Below are 22,112 nucleotides of genomic sequence, written 5' to 3'. Positions count from 1 at the left end.
AAAGTTTTCTCACTGATGAATGAGACATGAGATGTGAAGTCTGATCTGTGCGTGTACATGTGTTTTGAAAGAGGCGTGACTTTGGATGGTGATTTAAATGGAGGGTGGGATCGTGATTTCATTGCTAGTCGGCTACCATTAGCATTTTTCAAAATGTGATACCCTACCCTTAATTTCATTATGATTTTAATATTTGACATATTCAATCAATTTTAAAGATATAAACAAAAATACATTTTGGCACACAATTGTAGATAAGACAGGCACATTTATTTTGTTGGCAGCCAGCAATCGCATTCGTGTGTAGGCTATTTAAAACAACGGCTAGAATTACACTAACGTAAGCGGTTTTCATATCCTAAGTGCTGAGGGGTTAGTTAGTTGTAACACAGCGTTACAATTAACCCCGCTGGGTCAAAATATTTTCAAGCCCACCAAAAACGTTGCTAAGAGCTGCTGACATATTTCAAAATGATGCTATGTTTTAGTCAACAAGACACTGATTAATATGACATAACATTGGACTTGGTATCTTACGTACACACCCAACTCAGAAACCCCCCTCAAAAAAACACAAATGATGAAAAAATGTACTTATATGACACCAAAACTCTGTTTTTATAAATAACATTATAGCTTGCCATAAATTTGCGAGAGACAGCGTGGCAGCGTAAAAACAATCAGAGAAAAACAAATCGCTCAAACCCTGTGCAACAATGTAAACGGTCTGGATACAATTAACTAGTGTTGGAGTTCTCGAGGCCGGTCTCAAGACCACTTTTTAAAGGTCTTGGTCTCGTCTTGGATTCGACCTCTTTTTAACTTTTTAAGTCTCGTCACGGTCTCAGACAAAGAGGACTCGGAATTGTATTTCAAGACCGGTCAAGACCACAACTGATGGCACATCACAAATTTATTTTTTATCATTAATTTAATGCAGTTTATTCAGGTTTGGCATATAATGTTGGTATTTTTTAAGCATTGTTTAAGTTTCTCCCAATGACAATTTTTCTAATTTTATTACTAAAAACACCTGCATTGTGTTAAGTGGATGGCAAGCCATGGAAAGACAGTTCAGAATAAATGGTTAAGTTGATTTCAGCTCTTTAATGTTTGCTCACTTTTATTCACTTTTTAATGTTTGTTCACTTTTTATTTGCTATTTGCTTTTTATTTACTTGGTCTTGGTCTTGACTCGGTCTTGATCTTGACTTGGTCTCGACCCTTTAAAGTACTGGTCTTGCCTCGGTCTCGGCCTGTCTTGGTCTTGGCCATGACTTGGTCTCGGTTTAGGTGGTCTTGACTACAACTCTACAATTAACCCCGCATTAGTTTTTGCCCCGCGCACCTCTAAATACTGTAGTTATAATCCATACTTACCACATCCAAATTGCTTATTATTTATCAATAAATTGATTCATTTATAAATGCGATTGATGTTTATCTCAAGGTGCACGAAAATGAAATTCAAACAATATTCAAACTGTAATGTGCCACAGATTAAGTGCGTTTCTTAATTCTACTTCTAATATGCGATTATTTTTTTATACCATGGTCTGTTTAAATACTCAATTCTGATTGGCTGGAAGGTGTGCATTAAAACTGTTTAATGCACAGGTAGTTCCAGTCAGTTTAATTATAGTTAGAAATAATCTGCTACTTTAAACATTGGTAACCATAGTAACACAGTTACACTTGCAGAGAGAGCGAGCGAGACATAAGTGCGTCTCTCTTTAAAGTGCGCAGGTTTTATTTCAGCACTACTTTATTTAAAGCGGATGGAGTGCGAGCCTTAAATTGAGAAAATGACCGTCATTTTTACCCGTCTGTTAAAAAAATTACACTGTAAACATTAATTACAGCTTTAACTTGGCAAATAACCAAGGTATAAGGGGGATAATCCACGGCTAGCCATGCATTAAAGGGTTTTAATGCACTTCGCAGAGACAACCACGCAAAGAGGTTCTTCGCCTCTACGTCATGCATTAAAACCCTTTAATGCATGGCTAGCCGTGGATAATCCCGTATACATAAAGGATCAGCATCCACTGCACAACAAAAATGAAAGCATCTTGTTTTCAGGGATATTTTTATGCAGGGCGAGCGTCCACATGACTATTAAAGCTAACGGTGCTTGTAGGGTCTCATAAATTGGCCTTTATTAGGTGCTCACTGGAGGAGTCAGCGTCTTAGAGCAATTGACTCTGTACTACACAGAAATCAATAAGCCATATGAAGCTGAAATCTCTGATTCTTTTAGGAGTTTCCTTTGTCGCCTCATAAAACACACTGATCAAAGAAAAGTTCAGACGGATTTCTTACTCATGTGGTTTGGTAAAAATAACACTGGAAGTGATGAACACTGTTACATACTGAAGTAATAATATAAAGACTGTATCATGAGTCTGTGTGGATGTGCTTGTTAACCATCAGCATCAGTACCAGTTATCTAGTTTAAACTCATATCTTCTGCCTCAATCGTTCATCTTCAGAACGGAGGGATCAAACTTAACAACAAGTGAATATAAACAGTATGTGAGCGACAGCCGGCTGGTGAAGGTACAGCGCTCGCCGTCTTCAATCTGTCACCTGTTTGACAGAATTACAGTTAATGATGTTTACTCAAAATGCCAGCGCGCCGCTGGCCTATAGCACACGCAGACAGAAACACCTTGTTTTTTCAGTGAAGAAGATCGTACGCGTTTCCCTCCAAACTCATTTTCACCTGTTGAGTGTTTCTCCTGTCAGATTGGATATCAATCTCTCACCTTTAGCAGTTAAAGTGTGTGTGTGAATGGAAGCGGATCATGAGATAAATGTCCTCCTCCGATGTGTCTGATTACTGTCGTTCTGGGACGTTCTGGCTACTGAACTTTACTGCGATGTTCGTTGTATCATCATGATGATGTTTACTCACCATCACAGAGATGTGCAGCAGGTGCATGTGTTCGTGCAGGACACGCGGGGGCTCGTGGACGGGGGGTTGCGTGACCTGCGACAGCTGCTCTAAACTGCTCATGGACACGTGGAAGTACAGCGTCCCGTTCTCCAGCCACTGCTGTTTCCAGTGCACCTGAGAGATGTCCACACCTGTTCCTGACATCTCTACAAAACACAGAAGAAGAAACACATGAACTTAATCTGCTGGGAATCTGTGCTGCGTAACCACTGGAGAAACTTTGCTTTGAATCTGACTGGTATCATGGCACGATCCCTTCCTGTATTTTATTTATTTTAGCTGCATGAGAAATGGCAAGAGGCCAGAAATGATTTCACATTCAGCTAAAATCATTACATTTTTATTATTTGTACTACACATTCTCAACAAGAACATTTTGTACTCTGTTTAATGATAATATCTAGATTTTAGAAGTTTGCATGAAGTATACTCATTTTCTAACAGATGTACCACAGTTTAATGACATTTTATGAAAGAAAGACATATATCATAGATTCTGTTTAAAGAGCCACACAGATCTAAAATCGAAACTGACCTGTATTGCAGTGTGTCATGTAGCTGTTCATCAATGTAAACAATGTGCAAAGTAGTTCAACCAAAAAGTGCACGATTAATAAAGTTATTGGCTTCTAAAGTAGGGAGTCGACTCTGAATCGCTGAAACTAGTCGTCATATGGATTGAATCTCATGCCTGACTTTATCCATGTCACATGAACACTTTGCATAATAATCTCTGCCTACAGCCTTGCCCGCTGGAGAAACAAAAACTATGACCTGCCCAAAGCTAGTTAGTGTGTAAACATCATGAGCTCTATCTTACACCCGGCGCAATGCAGCGCAATGCGCGAATCAAGTATCTTTCGCTAGTTTCCACCCTAATTTTCACGTTTAGCGCCGCGTTGTTTAAATAGCAAATGCATTTGCGCCGCCTTTTGCGCCCATGGGCGTTCTGGTCTGAAACTAGGCGTGTTCAGGCGCATTGTTGGCGCATTGCTATTTTGAGGCAACTAAAATAGACTACGCCATTGACCAACAAAAACCTGCTCTAAAGTCTAAAGTCAATGGCGCAATGTGTTTTATGTTATTTAAAGAGCGCATTAGTAATATGCGCCTATAAACGGGAGGACAACACGGGTTTGCTTATCACAAAGTACAAAAATGCTTTTAAATTTGAAAGATTAAAGGATTGAATGTAAAAGATTATTATTGAGTCTCTTGGACATAAATGAGGACTAATTATGAGATGTTAGAAGGCGCAAAGAGCTGCTTCACCTGCAGCCTGGTAAGTAAATAAATGCTTTGCTTTAAACAAATGCGTCTGTTTTTAAATGTTTTTTTTTAATGCTACCTCACGGATTTATTGTATATGATGACTCTGTACCTGCGGATATGGTGAGATGAGAAACAATTTTAAGTAATGCTTAAAAAAAACTCTTTGCTAAAAAAAACCTGCTGAAACGTGAGGAGAGCCGTTTGTAATTTCTTTATCTCCTGTTTGTTACAAATAAAGTATTTTTAGAGTACAAACCTTATCTTACATACTTGTAAATTATTTTTTGATGATATTGGATAGCCATACATTTAAAGCAATTACAAGCCTGCTTTTTACTTCCATGACTAAAAGAAAACGGGTTTTAAAGGTTTTAATAAAAAAATAACAATTTCAATACAAGTTAAAAAAAACACAATTAATTAACATTAATCTTAAACTTGGGATCTTATTCCTCCGCTTAGTTTTTCAGTTTACAAAGTCCGTCATCTAAATAGGGATTAGACATAGCGCCAGCGCAACTTGCTTTTAAAGGGAATGAGAGCTGTGACTCTCATTGGTTTACTGCACGTTACGCCCAAAATACTCCCATTACAATAGGACCAACCCTTTTCGACCATGTGCTCGGCGCAAAAAATTTTTTTCCCGTCGTTAAATTAGCAAAAGTGGATTCGGACACGCCCATTTAGACGTTGCGCTGTGCGCTTTAGACGATGCGCTTAGATTAGGGATGCACCGATAGAATTTTTTTGGGCCGATACCGATTCCGATTTAAACAGACAACTTCTGGCCGATACCGATGCCGATACCGATATTAAACACTTGTATACAATACTATACAGTTGGTCAATTAGCTAGTTTATTTCTGCATCAAATTATTTTTACTGAACATGGATTGGATCTAATTAACATTCAACTGACCAACATAATAAGAGAGGCACAAATTAAGCTAAAACAAATATAATAAGACAGCATGACAACCTTCAAAGGTGGTTTTTGCTATTCAGCATTTATTTTATTAACAACATTAACTCATTTTTTACATATAATGGATTTCTTTATGCAGTTAATTAATAAACAATCGGTATCGGCCTTTCTCGTGCTATTGCCGATATGCCGATGGTTTCAAATTCATCAAAAATCGGCCGATAAATATCGGTGGCCGATACATCGGTGCATCACTAGCTTAGATCGTTAAAATAGGGCCCCAAATCACGCTGTGTTTTCAGTTTGTGTTGTTTTCACTACCAAAGGATGAAGATATATAAAGAATCTGTGGTTAAAATTACTTTTTCAAGGAGGGATTTACTAGACATTTGGCAATGAAAGAAGGTTCAGTACCCACTTTATTTGGAACAGCATGCATCTCCTAACCACAACCTGTAAGTATGATTATAGCTACATACTTGCTTAAATGAGTGTAAAATGTTAGTTTCTGTCGTCATTTTTATTGCTTGGATTAATGATGAATGATGTCGTTGTTTAAACTCTTAATATACTGTCAGAGAGTCACGTTAGCAAGCGGTAAACGCATGCTCACTTACGGTTTAGCTATGACCCGGTTAGCTTACATAAATGCTTAAATGAGTGAAACATTTTAGTTTCTATCGTCATTTTTATTGCTTGGATTAATGATGAATGATGTTGTTGTTTAAACTCTGAATATACTGTCAGAGAGTCACGTTAGCAAGCGGTAAACGCATGCTCACTTAAGGTTTTGCTATGACCCGGTTAGCTTACATAAATGCTTAAATGAGTGAAACATTTTAGTTTCTATCGTCATTTTTATTGCTTGGATTAATGATGAATGATGTTGTTGTTTAAACTCTGAATATACTGTCAGAGAGTCACGTTAGCAAGCGGTAAACGCATGCTCACTTAAGGTTTTGCTATGACCCGGTTAGCTTACATAAATGCTTAAATGAGTGAAACATTTTAGTTTCTGTCGTCATTTTTATTGCTTGGATTAATGATGAATGATGTTGTTGTTTAAACTCTGAATATACTGTCAGAGAGTCACGTTAGCAAGCGGTAAACGCATGCTCACTTAAGGTTTTGCTATGACCCGGTTAGCTTACATAAATGCTTAAATGAGTGAAACATTTTAGTTTCTATCGTCATTTTTATTGCTTGGATTAATGATGAATGATGTTGTTGTTTAAACTCTGAATATACTGTCAGAGAGTCACGTTAGCAAGCGGTAAACGCATGCTCACTTAAGGTTTTGCTATGACCCGGTTAGCTTACATAAATGCTTAAATGAGTGAAACATTTTAGTTTCTATCGTCATTTTTATTGCTTGGATTAATGATGAATGATGTTGTTGTTTAAACTCTGAATATACTGTCAGAGAGTCACGTTAGCAAGCGGTAAACGCATGCTCACTTACGGTTTAGCTATGACCCGGTTAGCTTACATAAATGCTTAAATGAGTGAAACATTTTAGTTTCTATCGTCATTTTTATTGCTTGGATTAATGATGAATGATGTTGTTGTTTAAACTCTGAATATACTGTCAGAGAGTCACGTTAGCAAGCGGTAAACGCATGCTCACTTAAGGTTTTGCTATGACCCGGTTAGCTTACATGAATGCTTAAATGAGTGAAACATTTTAGTTTCTATCGTCATTTTTATTGCTTGGATTAATGATGAATGATGTTGTTGTTTAAACTCTGAATATACTGTCAGAGAGTCACGTTAGCAAGCGGTAAACGCATGCTCACTTAAGGTTTTGCTATGACCCGGTTAGCTTACATAAATGCTTAAATGAGTGAAACATTTTAGTTTCTATCGTCATTTTTATTGCTTGGATTAATGATGAATGATGTTGTTGTTTAAACTCTGAATATACTGTCAGAGAGTCACGTTAGCAAGCGGTAAACGCATGCTCACTTAAGGTTTTGCTATGACCCGGTTAGCTTACATAAATGCTTAAATGAGTGAAACATTTTAGTTTCTGTCGTCATTTTTATTGCTTGGATTAATGATGAATGATGTTGTTGTTTAAACTCTGAATATACTGTCAGAGAGTCACGTTAGCAAGCGGTAAACGCATGCTCACTTAAGGTTTTGCTATGACCCGGTTAGCTTACATAAATGCTTAAATGAGTGAAACATTTTAGTTTCTATCGTCATTTTTATTGCTTGGATTAATGATGAATGATGTTGTTGTTTAAACTCTGAATATACTGTCAGAGAGTCACGTTAGCAAGCGGTAAACGCATGCTCACTTAAGGTTTTGCTATGACCCGGTTAGCTTACATAAATGCTTAAATGAGTGAAACATTTTAGTTTCTATCGTCATTTTTATTGCTTGGATTACTGATGAATGATGTCGTTGTTTAAACTCTTAATATACTGTCAGAGAGCCATGTTAGCAAGGGGCTAACACATGCTCACTTACGGTTTTGCTATGGTCCGGTTAGCTTACATAAATGCTTAAATGAGTGTAAAATGTTCGTCTCTATCGTCGTTTTTATAGCTTGGATTAATGGTGAATGTTGTGTATTGATGTCGATAATGTTTTCTCAGTAAATCACGTGAGCACTAGGTCAATACATGTTGCACTATTGTTGGTCTGTGCCACTGATCTGTGGTGTGTGCGGAGACTGTGTCAGTTAACCAATCAGAGCAGAGTAGGCTACTGAAAGGTGGGGTTTAGGCTGACTGAGTCGTTGAAAGACGAATCGTTTGGGATCTCTGAATGTTTTTTTTATATTTCGAGAAAATTACAGTGTATTTTGACCTTGCATGTATTTAAACCTGTTGTCCGGGACTTATAAACAGTGATATAATGCTTAAAATTGGCATCTTACTGGATCTTTAAACAAGCAACATACTCTCAGATAAAAAGCAACAAGAAGGAAAAAAGTTGTCACTTTGGTGGCACCTTTTCCTCTGAGAGTGCAGATAAACGACCAACCAACAGATTTACACTGAATAATTTACTATGTTTAAAGGTGACATAGAATGATTGAACGGGGTATTTATTCTTGTTCTGTGATGTAGACAACAAAATTTTGGTTGGGTCTTGTTATGAACTCTGTCTGTGTACCCTGTCTTGTACTCTTATTTTGAAGTCATGTCTGTGTCATCCATGTCTGTAGTTCTTTGTAGTTCTTTTGTTCATTGGTCTGTGTGATGATTGTTCCCCAGGTGTGTCTTGTTTTCCCTGATTACTCTGTGTATTTAAGCCTAGTGTTTCCAGTGTCTGATGTCGATCGTTAGTCTATGTTATGGTGTTTTTCGTATCCCAGATTCCTTGTTGGATTACCTGCTATGTTTTGTTTGTTTATTGTCATTTTTAATAAAACCACACTGCATTTGGATCCGCTCCTGTCTTACCTGGATTTCACCCGTAACAGAACGATCGACCGTACAGGATCCAGCAGTGTCCTTCTCCAGTGATTTCCCACTTTCCCTCGTGTGTCCCGTGTGTCAGTATGCTCCGGGTGGGTGGTATTCGAGTGCAGGTTTCATCCCCCACCACGGAGGAAGAATGATGGAATGCACTCGCGGACCTGACTTCCCTCCGGCAACAGGGGCAATCTGTGCGATGTTTCGCCCAAACGTTCTGGTCATTTTCGCTTGGCCTGGACCTCAGTGACTCTGAGCTTAAAAATTATTTTAATGAATGTCTCAATGAACCTGTACCACAGCAAGAGGTCGACGGGCTGCAAGTGCTCGATTTCTGGGGCTTCGTGGGATATATGCACAACCGTGGCCGATGGAATTTGTGGGAGTTTCCCGCCGAAAGACCCGCAGAGACTGTAACATCACTCGAGCCAGTCATCATGAAACCAACGCATTGCTCACGTCATCGGCGGCGGAGGAGGAGACCCAAGGCCGAGCGAGCTACTGTTAGCACGGACGCTATTCTCCCGAGTCCTGTTTCCCCTGTGTCAGCGCCCGTGCTGAAGATGGCCGCCACGTCATCCCACTCCATGCCTCAGTTCGCTGATGTTCATCCTGCCCCAGTATTCGAGTTTGCCACAACTATACCAGCCCCGACTTGTCAGAAAGCCACCATCATCACCGTTCCAGTAGTTAAAGGTGCAGTAGGAACACCCGCACCCATTCTCAAGATGGCTCCCATACCCAAACAAACTCACAGAAGGACTGCCACACCCACTCCACTTCACCAACCTGCATTGACGAACCCTCCTGCACTGGCTAAATTCCGACATTTAATCACCAATCTGATGGATGTACCATGGGTATCTGTACGGATGGCCGGGGTGCCCCGTCCTGTGATTTCCAGCTCTGTGGTGCCTAGCAAGTCTGAGGTATGTGCTCTGCATTCAGTAATTTCCATATTTGGGATGGCTCTGTGGAGTGTGTGGTCCGCGTACTGCTCTTTTGTCTCCTATGATGCTTTCCAGGTATCCATTGAGTCATCTGAGCCCTTTGAATCTTCTGAGTCCCCTGATTCCCCTGAGCCGAGTGAGTCCCCTGATTCCCCTGAGCCGAGTGAGTCCCCTGATTCCCCTGAGCCGAGTGAGTCCCCTGATTCCCCTGAGCCGAGTGAGTCCCCTGATTCCCCTGAGCCGAGTGAGTCATCTGAGCCGAGTGAGTCATCTGAGCCGAGTGAGTCATCTGAGCCGAGTGAGTCATCTGAGCCGAGTGAGTCATCTGAGCCGAGTGAGTCATCTGAGCCGAGTGAGTCATCTGAGCCGAGTGAGTCATCTGAGCCGAGTGAGTCATCTGAGCCGAGTGAGTCATCTGAGCCGAGTGAGTCATCTGAGCCGAGTGAGTCATCTGAGCCGAGTGAGTCATCTGAGCCGAGTGAGTCATCTGAGCCGAGTGAGTCATCTGAGCCGAGTGAGTCATCTGAGCCGAGTGAGTCATCTGAGCCGAGTGAGTCATCTGAGCCGAGTGAGTCATCTGAGCCGAGTGAGTCATCTGAGCCACATTGGTCAGCTGGTGTGGTCACCCTGAAGCTCCAGAGACTCATTATTGTCGCTAAGACTATGGCCAGTGCTGAACTGTCGGCCTGTCCCAAGATGGGAGTCCCCAAGCTCCTTGCCCTCACTGTCTGGTCCGAGATGACTAAATATGAACCTACTGCCCTGCCTAACCTGGCCCAGAGGGCCTCTCTCTGTTGTTCTCTTCTACCCAGGTTCATGATACCACCAGCACCACCCTGGTATCCAGTCCTTCTCTGGTCTCCGGCTCCGCCCTGGCTTCCCGCCCTGCCGGCTCCGCCCTGGCTTCCCGCCCTGCCGGCTCCGCCCTGGCTTCCCGCCCTGCCGGCTCCGCCCTGGGTTCCCGCCCTGCCGGCTCCGCCCTGGGTTCCCGCCCTGCCGGCTCCGCCCTGGGATCTTGCTCCACCCGCGGCTCCACCCTGGTCCCAGTCTCCGCCTTGGCTGCCTGCTTTGCCCGCGGCTCCGCCTTGGTCCCTGTCTCCGCCCGCGGCTCCGCCCTGGCTCCAGCCTCCGCCCGCGGCTCCGCCCTGGCTCCAGCCTCCGCCCGCGGCTCCGCCCTGGCTCCAGCCTCCGCCCGCGGCTCCGCCCTGGCTCCAGCCTCCGCCCGCGGCTCCGCCCTGGCTCCAGCCTCCGCCCGCGGCTCCGCCCTGGCTCCAGCCTCCGCCCGCGGCTCCGCCCTGGCTCCAGCCTCCGCCCGCGGCTCCGCCCTGGCTCCAGCCTCCGCCCGCGGCTCCGCCCTGGCTCCAGCCTCCGCCCGCGGCTCCGCCCTGGCTCCAGCCTCCGCCCGCGGCTCCTCCTTGGTCTCTGTCTCCGCCCGCGGCTCCTCCTTGGTCTCTGTCTCCGCCTGCGGCTCCGCCTTGGTCCCTGTCGCCGCCCGCTGCTCCGCCTTGGTCCCTGTCCCCGCCCGCGGCACCGCCGTGGTTCCTGTCTCCGCCTGCGGCTCCGCCCTAGCCCTTGGATTTTTGTGGCCTTGGCCCACCATCCCTCCCCCGGGTCCACCTCCATGCCACCGCCCTCCTAGACTGTTGTACTTTGGGGTTTTCTGGGGGGCGTCTGGAAGCCGCCCTTTGAGGGGGGGCTATGTTATGAACTCTGTCTGTGTACCCTGTCTTGTACTCTTATTTTGAAGTCATGTCTGTGTCATCCATGTCTGTAGTTCTTTGTAGTTCTTTTGTTAATTGGTCTGTGTGATGATTGTTCCCCAGGTGTGTCTTGTTTTCCCTGATTACTCTGTGTATTTAAGCCTAGTGTTTCCAGTGTCTGATGTCGATCGTTAGTCTATGTTATGGTGTTTTTCGTATCCCAGATTCCTTGTTGGATTACCTGCTATGTTTTGTTTGTTTATTGTCATTTTTAATAAAACCACACTGCATTTGGATCCGCTCCTGTCTTACCTGGATTTACACGTAACAGGTCTGTAATGCCTAAGAAGCTTCCTAAAACCTCTCTCAGAAAGCTATTTTAGGGTGGGGGATTTTAAACGCGTGGTTTTGTACTTATTTGGCGTCCCTTCGGGCTTAACTGGCAACCTCATTATAAAATGCAAGCACTTGATGCTGATTGGCTGCCTTTGCTGCCACTCAAAAGAATGTAAATTCGCCGTCTTCAGAACACGGAGAGACCAAAATGTTACAGATAGAAGGGCACCCCTCAGAACACGATTCATCATTTCGCTTTGAACTTCACGAACACTGCTGCAGTGTACTTCCCATTGGAGGCGAGAGGCCGAATGTATGCAAATTCATTTGAAGGATATGGAATTGAATGAGAGTGGGGGGGCTGTGAGATGCATTTTACGTAACGTGTATCTGTTGTTCAGATTGGGTCATTTTCTGGCGGATATTTCAAAAGGAGGAATTTCTATGAGACGTTCAGATTCAGTTTTCTTATGTTCGTGAATGCGGGTAGACTACCGTTATTCAACTAAGACAAGGTAAAAATGCATTTTCATTCTCTGTCCCCTTTAATTTACTATGTTTTTTTTGAGATTGTTTTATGTCATACATTTTCTTTGGGGGGGATACACACACTGAAAAATTCAGCCTTCAGAGCACAATACTTCTTGCTGTGATATTCTAAGTAAACAATTTCATTACGAGTATTCTTCATCAGCGCATAAGTCAAAGTGCAAATCTGAATGCATTTATTCTGGGAAATGACATATTATGATGTACAAATTTAACATTACAGTAATGAGAAAGTAAAATGTGCTTAATTGTCATGAACACAATGGCACAGCGTGAAGAATCTGATCAGCCTAAAAACAGATTTTAATTTTCTTTATGCATAATTTCTCTTCTGGTTTTGGAATGAAACGTGACCTGGACATCTGAAGCATCATGCTTTCTGTTTCACAAAAGCTTCTTTAAGATGAAAAATGATCTTCAGGTTATAAAAATGTATAAAGTAATGGTTCCTTTGACTAGATGGTTCTTTGAGGAACCAAAAAAAGTTCTTCTATAGCTTCGCTTTGAAGCACCTTTATTTTTAAGAGTGTATTTATTGCATCTCAGAATGCATCTGTGAAAATACCCCATAAATCATTTATTATAGCATGTCCAAAATGACCCTATTTGTTCGGGAGCCAAAACAAGCTGTTTTAATGTGTGTACATTTAAATGCAAATGAGCTACAGCTCCTCACTTCCTTGTGAGCGCTTTCAGTTCAATACATCTGATTCCTGTGAATACAGTTTGAGACAATTTAGATACATTAGTACTACAGCGTCCTAAAAACAACATTTAGAAAACTGTGGGGTAAAATGAACCAGCCAGTCAGTTGTTGTGGGCGGGGCTTTATAAGTGTGATGTCACATTAACAAGAGAATCATAACAGAATGTCTTTGGTTTAATTAGGATTAAAAAAGAAGTATGAGAATGTTTTCATTGTATGGTGGTTGTGTTGACACACTGCCAACACACATTTAAGTTTTTATATTATAGCATAGGCATTTTAATTGAGAGTAATCAATTATTGTATAAATTAAATACTGAATGAACTCAATATACAGCCGTCGAAAGAATTAAGAGACCATTTCAATGGTCCCCTTCAAATTTTCTAAGTGTTTTTAAGTAAAATGATCATTTTTGTTTCATTCTGCCAACTTCATAGAACATTTATGCCAAGTTCCTAAAATGTTTTTATTTGTAATTATTTACTGAAAATTAAAAATGAGAAAACATAGTCCAAATAAATAAAAAAGATGCAGTATTTTCCGATCTTGAATACTGTGCAGAGAAAACAAGTATAAATTAATTTCTCAATAACAAAATGCTAATGTTTTTAGGCAAATTTCGGAAATATAAATGTTATGAAATAACCCTGATCTATTAAAGTATTTACATAGCATTTGGATGACTTTATGTCACTCATGAGGTTTGTTTTTGTTGAAATTCAACATGCCCTGGACAGAAATGGTGTAATACATGTAGACATGATGATTAAAGGCAAATCTGCAGTGGTCTCTTCATTTTTTCTGCAGCTGTATATGTATGTGTTTGATATCTTGTCATGATGTTAATATTGTTACATCATTGTGTTATGATTGATAAATTGTGGCCGCTGCTGTATTGTGGCCCTTGGCAGAACCTCCGTCTGGGCCCTCGGGCTGTTTCAGTATTTTCTGACATCAAATGCTGAGATATGAAATCTAAACCAAGGCGTCTATTTTCCCCGCATCAAATGTGCTTTGCTGAACATCACACACTTAGGAGGAAAGCGAGGACCTTTATAGCAACACTTTTGATTTCTATAGCGCTGCTTGACGTCTTTATACTAAAGGTGACATTGTTAGATGTGTTGAAAATGGTTCGACTTTAATCCAAGTAAAAGAGGTGCGAACTTTCTGGCAACTATCAAGTTTCAAATGTTTATGAATTTATATGAAACGGCAAAGATAAACGCACATCCAAACAGACTTGGGAAAGCTCATCACCATACCTTTTTATCTCTTTAAGTCATACAGGAAAATTTTCATCTTTTAAAACGTTAACAATGTAATTATTCCTTACAAATTCCAAATGTTTTTTCAGTATACAACTGAGGTCTTTAGTCAAACCTGTCGACCTAAAGATAAAGTGATGTTTAAGAGCTCTGTTGAACTGATGATCAATCATTTAAGACTCAGAGATCTGTTCCGGTCTTTAAACCATCTCCTGTCTAAAGACCTGCAGTGATCCCAGCTCTGTTATTAAAGGACAGATCCAGACTTAAAGCCAGCACATGTGATCCGACCCCAGCGCTGATAACATGTGCCCAGATATCAGATATATGGGATGGGTTTTCCATCAGGCCCCGCTTGCGGTTTGACCGCTCGGTGTGACCTCGGACGCAATAAGCTCGATATTTTTAAGGGATCTGCAGAATTGTGGCAAAGTGGTTTTACCGGTAACAATGAGCAGGAAATTGATCCTGGGAGAGCTCAGAATGACCGGAATGCTGAAAGCAGGACATTCGGAAGACAGGAAGCTTTTCAACCAACTACAGTATAATGTAAAGAACTGAGTGTCGAATTTATGGATGGGAACGTTTTTGATCTGAGGAAACGTAATGGAGTTTTGTGAGTCAACTTTATTTCAGATGGGTGATTCTCACAAAATCCAGACTTAGAAGGTGTCCAGCATCAGATTTTTTTTTACATATAAGATTAAGGTCTGAACTTACTATAACTATTATTTTAAGAGCATTTAAAAATATATTTCCTATAGAATTATTTATTTTTTTAGATTATCATTATCAACCGCAACATGATATTACATTAAATATATGCATTTACAAACTCAAGTTTCGGTAATGAGAACTAAAAAGTTGTCTAGTTACTATGACAAACAAAATTAGCCTATTCAGCCTATTGTGTTTGGTGAATAAATTTTAAAGTTACGTTAACATATACGGACACCTATTCAGCCTGCTTTTCTGTGTGCCATTGTTTAGTTAAATAACTTGCCTTTCCAGATGAAATCGGCTTGGATTTTGTGAAATCATTTTCTAAATAAACGCGACGTATAGTCCATCAAAATGATTTTTGCTCTTTAAAACACATTTTTAACTGATGCAACTTATAGTCCGCAAAATACTGTATGTTTTTATACACACTGAAACGTATAATATTGATGTGTTGACAGAACTAATATGTTAATTATTTACGTATTAAAATAAGAGTAGAATGTGTGCACAATAGGGTGTCACGATTCTCCAAATCCTTGATTCAATTACATTTTCGATTCTAACGTCACAATTCGATTCTCGGTTTTTACATATTTTTTGGAAGACAAAAATGATATGCCATTATTTCATATTATTTTAGTTTCACATTAACATGCACATTGCACAACTCGCATGGGGGTTTGTGGACTTCACTTTACACGAGAGAGAAGTAGTAATCCTTACGTATTTGTTCAGTTTTATGCGTTTCATGCGAGCTGAGCCAAACTATCCATTTTGTTTAAAATATAACCCGCTGCATCTTGACGCCTCTCTCACTCTCGCGCACGTGCAGAGAGCTGCACTGTGTCCGAAGTCAGATCACTAGGTAGTTATCCTGTTTATGATATGCATTTCAAGGAGTTGCCGCATTACATGTTTAAAATATAAATCGCGTTCCGCTGGAGCGATGTTTTTAAAGGCACCTCTTTTTTTTAAAGGTTTTGTCTCTAAGAGAAAGCCGACCGGACGTGACATGGGGGCGTGGCAGCATCGACAATCCCATTTTTTAATTCGAAGTTTGAAGTTGTGACTTAATTCCGATCGATTTCACCCTTAGTGCACATCCAAAAGCTTTTAAACGCAGGTGCTCGATCACAAAAATAAAGTAATACAAAAACAAAGAACGGCACACTGCTACTACTGTTCTCAATATTTATTAATTTAAAGACAACGTTTCGACCAAACAGGTCTTCGTCAGGTCAGACAAAACATACAAAAACATAATTAATTAATTAATTAATTATGTAATTATTTACGTATTAACAGCTTCACAGACGTACCGATTTGTACATATTCCTATTCATAAATAAAAAAAAAATCACATGCATTGGCGTTTCTTACTCATATAAATGACGTTTTGAATTGTATTTTTCTGACTTATTTATTTAACAACTTGACAGAGAAAAGCTGGATTGACGTTCTGGTGGATTAATAACTTTAATATTTCTGTACTTTATAAACTCCAGAGAGGACAGCGACTGCAGAATATCATTATTTTAACTACACTTGGTACTATTGGTAGGGTTAAGGTGGTAACATTATCGATAAAATGGTTAAAGGAAAATTATACAGCAATCTTTATGATATGAAATATTTGTAAATGTATTACGTTTTGTGGCTGAGAAAATGTTGCAAATATGTCTACATTGTACTCTTCCGCATTTATTTAAATGTATATGTTTCGTGTTTTCAAAGTCATGTATTAAAACAACGTATTAACAGTGAGACAAGACTAGGGCTGGGTATTGGCAAGGGCCTTACGATACGAAATGTATCACGATGTGTGGCCCACGATACGATACATTGCTTGCTGCGATACATTGCACTAGGGCAGTAACGGTTTATCGTGCAAATGCACGTTTTCTCAATGAATGAATTTGAATAAATTACGGTGAAATGCCACCACATTCAACAGCCAGGGGGCGCACTCGTGCAGAAACGACACTTGTGCCACAGAAGAAGTAGCATTACAGACACTATTCCAGGAAATGTCTACAGGAATATGTATATGGCTGTTCTTCAAATTGTTTCAGGTATTTTCATGATAATAAAGAATATTTTGAATGACTTTGTTTAACGAGTGTTGCTTTTTTAAATGCACGTTATAAACGACTCCGACTCATAATGATTTTAGATTGATAAGGACTTCCTACTGACCAAAATGCCATAGTACACACACAAGCTGTGCATGAAACACAGAATCGCGATGCAGCGATGCAGATTCGATTTTAGACAGGCCTTTTTAATGGGACACGCGATATATCCTTACAGCCCTACATTGCACTGCTTTTTCTTTCTTTGTTATCCAAAATTTAAAAAATAGAGCAGTTTAATTTTTTAAGCCAAAGTGCATCTACACGAAAGCTGCAGATGTTTTTACATTTTCTGCCATGTTTTTACTCCCGCTAACTTCTGAAACATTGGCCATATATGACAGACAACTGGACAGCGACAACTACAGCAGCTGCGGAGGAGGTTGTTTGACTCAGAAAGAGGGATTATGAAATTTTTTATATATCGATAGTAGAGATCAAAATATCAATACACTATCGTGGAAAATGATCACGATAGTTAGCTGTATCAATATTTTTGCACAGCCCTAGACAAGACTGAACATTAATGTGTAGATTAAAGGTAAAATTTTGGTTACAGTTCCTGTACTTGTCCACGATCAATTTAGCTGACAGTGGCGCACTAGGTTACAATAATTCATCTTATGTAAAACTCCAAAAACACCTTTTTCAGCACTTTTGGGACTAATGGACAAAAATGGCTGAGCTTTATATGAGAAATATAAAGTGTGATCAGATTTTTAATCAGTTCCTCTTGTATAAAGTATCAGACAGTGAGTAATCAAGCCTGACACGGATCGGATCCTTTATAATAAAAACATGTCGACCCACCGGCGGCCCTCGGGCCACACGCTGAAAATAAACATAAATAAAAGAGAAGTGGTCAAGTGAAGATAACAGCAGGATCTCTCAGTCTCATGACACCATCAACTTCAATTAGCTTAAAAACTGGCTTTCCAGGCAGCACGCCAAAACTTTCCAGCCATTTAGATCAATTTGGAGTGGATTACCATCACTACTCGGAGCTGAATACATTTAAATAAATTACAAATAGTTAGGGCCTGTCTGAACCCGATTTGAAGAGCATGGTTAGTTCAGTGCGGTTACATTAGTCAATATCTACAAGCTTTGTTTAAATCTGCAACCTCTGCGCAAAAGAAATCACCAAAGCACACAATGGCTAAATAGCTCAGTTATTATCCATTGACAAATGAAGGGCCTCTGTAAGTATGCTGGCAATAATCTTAATGTGCTTAAGAAAACAATTGCAAAGATCTTATAACAATACCACTGGAGCTGATAATGCTGTATCATCACATTAACAAATTCATTCTCAGACATATTCATCTCCATAAAGAGGACGGCAAATTCTTTCAAGAAACATTTCCTATTGTTAGTATGGCGTTGACTCTGGCCATGAACTTATACTACTCGGCTAATCACTTTTATGTATTTTTAAGGGGTGGATAACATTGAAAGTTTATGATACCACAATAATGGCTATAATGCAGTTCCAGTACATACGCATACAGTATAACATTATGTCCTAACTACACACAACACGCAATAAAAAGTATACTTTTCAAGTTAATCAGAGTTGTTGTACTAACCAGCCGTGAAGCAATGTCACAACATTTCTATATTTGAAATAGCGCTGTCAAAAGATTAATCGCGATTAATTACATACAAAATAAAGTTTGTGCATAATATATAAGTGTGTGCACTGTGTTTAATTATTTTGTTTATGTAAATACACATGCATGTATATATTTAAAAAACATTTACATGTGTATATACTTCTATTTAGATTTTGATAGATTTAAAATTGTATATATTAAAAAATATATACACAAATAAAAAAAAACTTTGTATGTGTGTATTTATATGTACATAATGATTACAAACAACACACACACAAATACATTATGCAAACACAAACTTTTATTTTGTATGCAATTGATCGCGATAAATCTTTTGACAGCCATAATTAGAAACGATTTCCATTTTTGCGATGTTGCGACTAAGAGCTCCGCCTACAGCGAGATCTCATTCAATGAAAGTTCTGGGCATTATGAATATTAATTATCAAACAAAGACGAGGAGATACTGATTGTTTAAAAGCAGAAATACCAAATAACAAATACCTCGATTTGCACAAGGACAGACAAAAAATGCGGAGGGATGCGTCTCTGTATGTGTGAGAGAAAAAAACTGAACAAAAAAACCTCAAACAGATCAAAACTGTTCTGATTGGCTGTGTTTTACGATTATTTGTGTTGCGCTACGCCCCTTTTTCATGTTCAGTTTGGACCAACAATTTTCTGTTATATAGTCAGAAAATATTTGATTTATTTGTTAATTGACACGATATATTTTTCCCGTGTCAATGAGCACAAATGTCTTTTTCGTGTCACTCAGCATGCATTTCTATATATTGTTTTTATTGTGTATATTGTTTCGTGTCCACAAGCACGACCTTCTTTTTTGTGTGTTTAAACTTTACACATAACCTTTTTATACACGCCAACAGACATTTTGACTTAATTATGAGCAGATGTGACCGTCAAAGCCTGAAAGATCACAGCTCTGCATGTGCACGTTTTTTCCCGCTGAGATGTTATGGACAGCAGACTTTCTTTTGTGTCCCAGCAACTTATTTTAAGGACTACAAAACAATAAATTGTATGATATTGCTTTATCAGATCCTTGCATATGAGACAGCAGGTGCGCCAAGCAGGTTTTATCACGAGTGTATCGTCATAAAAAAATAATGCATTATAACTTATCATTAAACTTAGTAAAGATAATGGTTTTATGCATACTCAGAAGATGTGATTCACTGTGGGGTGCAGGGCTGTTAATGATAATGGGATACAGCGTGCTATGAGAGGGATTGTTCATTCGTGTTAGTAAAATAAAGCCAAAAATATTTACCAAGTTGTCTACTCTATTTATAATGACAGATATATTACATTTAATGTATTTTTATGAGACATTTTTAATTTCTGGAAATATTTAATACAGAATATGCAGGATACCAAAAATTCGATATTTTGTTAATTTTGCGCACTTTTGCAAACAACTGGGGGGACTGACTGGCAGCCGACATCTAACTCCACATTGTAAAATCAGTATTTTTTTTCTGGTAATTAAACTAATAAATGTGACCATATAGTGCATTAAATATGCTGTGTTCACTGCCAAGACGGACACAAATATGGCGCCGGGCTTGGATGAAGTAACGTCTTTGGTACCCATGAATAGTCATGAAATATAAGATTTATTTATTTGTGTTCATGGACACGATTTTCCCCTTTTTTCATGCCAATGAGTGCGAATGTCCTCTATGACTTTCCTTTTCTTGTCATTTTATACCTTTAGATTGGGTTGCATTGACAGACAAATTGCCATCGCTGAAATAATTTTGCAATACGTCTAGTTAAGACACGGTGTAAGGCGATAATGACGTAAATTCATATCTCGGTTATTTTGGGATGAATGACGGTATATCCTAATATGCTCTAGAAAGTGGATTAAATGTTTTCATTAGAGTCTAAAGCTCATGCAAGATGTCACTATTACCTTTATTGAATGCTATAATCGGAATGATATAACTGGTATTACATTTCTTCAAAGGGCCACTTAGATCCGAAAACTCAAAGGGTCTGACCCGAGCGACTAAGTTCTTGTCTTAAAGTTTTACGTGTGCCTTGGACACAGATCGAGTATAATATTAGGAGCCTCAGGTAGTGTAAAATGAATGTGTTTTTGCTGAACGAACCAGAAAAGACCCAAACTATCTGGTGTGTGTAATTGTGTCTGTTTTTTCTCAGGTCGGGTCTTTCTTTAAAAAAATGATTTATGCATGTCAGGTTCGGGTAAAGGGTCATTTCGGGTCAGGTACATTTCTTTGGACCTCTAATCGGTATTGACATCCTCCTGGAAAAATACCAAAACTTGATATACCACCCAACCCCGAATACATTAATGGGTACAGATTAGTTCACAAACCAACATATTTAGTTACTTGCTACTAAGTGTTTTTAACACAAATATATTTAAAAGATGTCACAGATGCAGTTAGCGTTAGCAGTACATGAAATATTTTTGTTCTCAGTATTTGCATGACTTGTTTGGACAACGACAAACAGTTTGTCATTAATGCAACAATATCAAATCTGTTACAATTTAAAAACAGTGGTAAGCCTGTGGGAACAATGAACAATCACATCACGGTTGGTAAACCTATTAACAGAAATCAGTTCTGTTCATTTCAGTTATTTTCATTCAAATTACAGAAACAGGAAAAAAAGTTTCAATTTACGTAAATCTCACACTCAATATTCATTAAAATACTGACCCCAGAACAGGGACATCAGTATGAGAAGTCATTGGGCAGAGATCCACAGGACGTCCCCACAATCACAACTCTGTTTGTAATTCATTTGCGTAACCCCATTAACAACATGAGATGCGCTGGGACTGATCGAGGTCTCAAAACACAACCAGCAAGAACAACCGCAGGGCTTCAACCTCAGAGAGAGAGAGAGAGAGAGAGGACGCGAGGATCTCAAAGACCTCGTCCTGTGCACATCATCCCATTATGTGTTCGGTTAGGAACTGCTTCACCACATGTCCTTGTTAAAGCCTTGCTGTTGTTTTGACCCTCGGTGACTCTGCAGTAATGCCCTCCATGTCTTTCCAACAAAAGTCACTCGATGGCCACAGTCAGCAAAACACTTATTACTCAACTCCAGGCTCAAGTGCTTCTCCCAAAGAAAAGCAATCAGCACGCTTGCCAGAGAGCGAACAGAGACTATCTGAATTTCACAAATCACATTCACACCAGCGCCTCGGACGGCCGTATCGCTCGGCTCAAAGTCACAGTGGGAAAAACGCTGCAGGAACACAATGCTGGAAACATTTTGTGTTTGCTAAAGCTCATATGTAAGATAAACGATCCCAGCTAACTTCTAACACTCGCAATTGAAATCTGGCTTGTCCAGAACCGTTTGTAAAACCTCAAATCATGTGGCTTGTTGAGAAAAGGTCTGCAAGTTCTGATACAAGCGATCTGACTCACTGTTTTCACCTAGCTGGCGATAAAGTGGCTGGCTGGAAGAAACAAACAGACTTGCATTGAAGGGTCCCGAGACGCATGTAGAGAGAAGATATCAGACACT

The 22,112-nt window shown here is 39.8% G+C and overlaps 1 protein-coding gene across 2 annotated transcripts in view; it reads right to left on the bottom strand.

The window, feature by feature from the left end:
• LOC129440778 (astrotactin-2) overlaps positions 1 to 22,112 on the bottom strand; it is a 427,123-nt gene that overhangs the window by 335,639 nt on the left and 69,372 nt on the right. For both annotated transcript variants that reach the window (XM_073860480.1, XM_055200291.2), the window contains exon 2: positions 2,918 to 3,105. In XM_073860480.1, coding sequence (XP_073716581.1) covers positions 2,918 to 3,105 — 188 coding nt within the window. The remainder of the gene's footprint in view (positions 1 to 2,917; positions 3,106 to 22,112) is intronic.

This window comes from Misgurnus anguillicaudatus, chromosome 22, assembly GCF_027580225.2.
Source record: "Misgurnus anguillicaudatus chromosome 22, ASM2758022v2, whole genome shotgun sequence".
NCBI lineage: Eukaryota > Metazoa > Chordata > Actinopteri > Cypriniformes > Cobitidae > Misgurnus > Misgurnus anguillicaudatus.
This window is presented reverse-complemented; position numbering and strand designations above follow the sequence as displayed.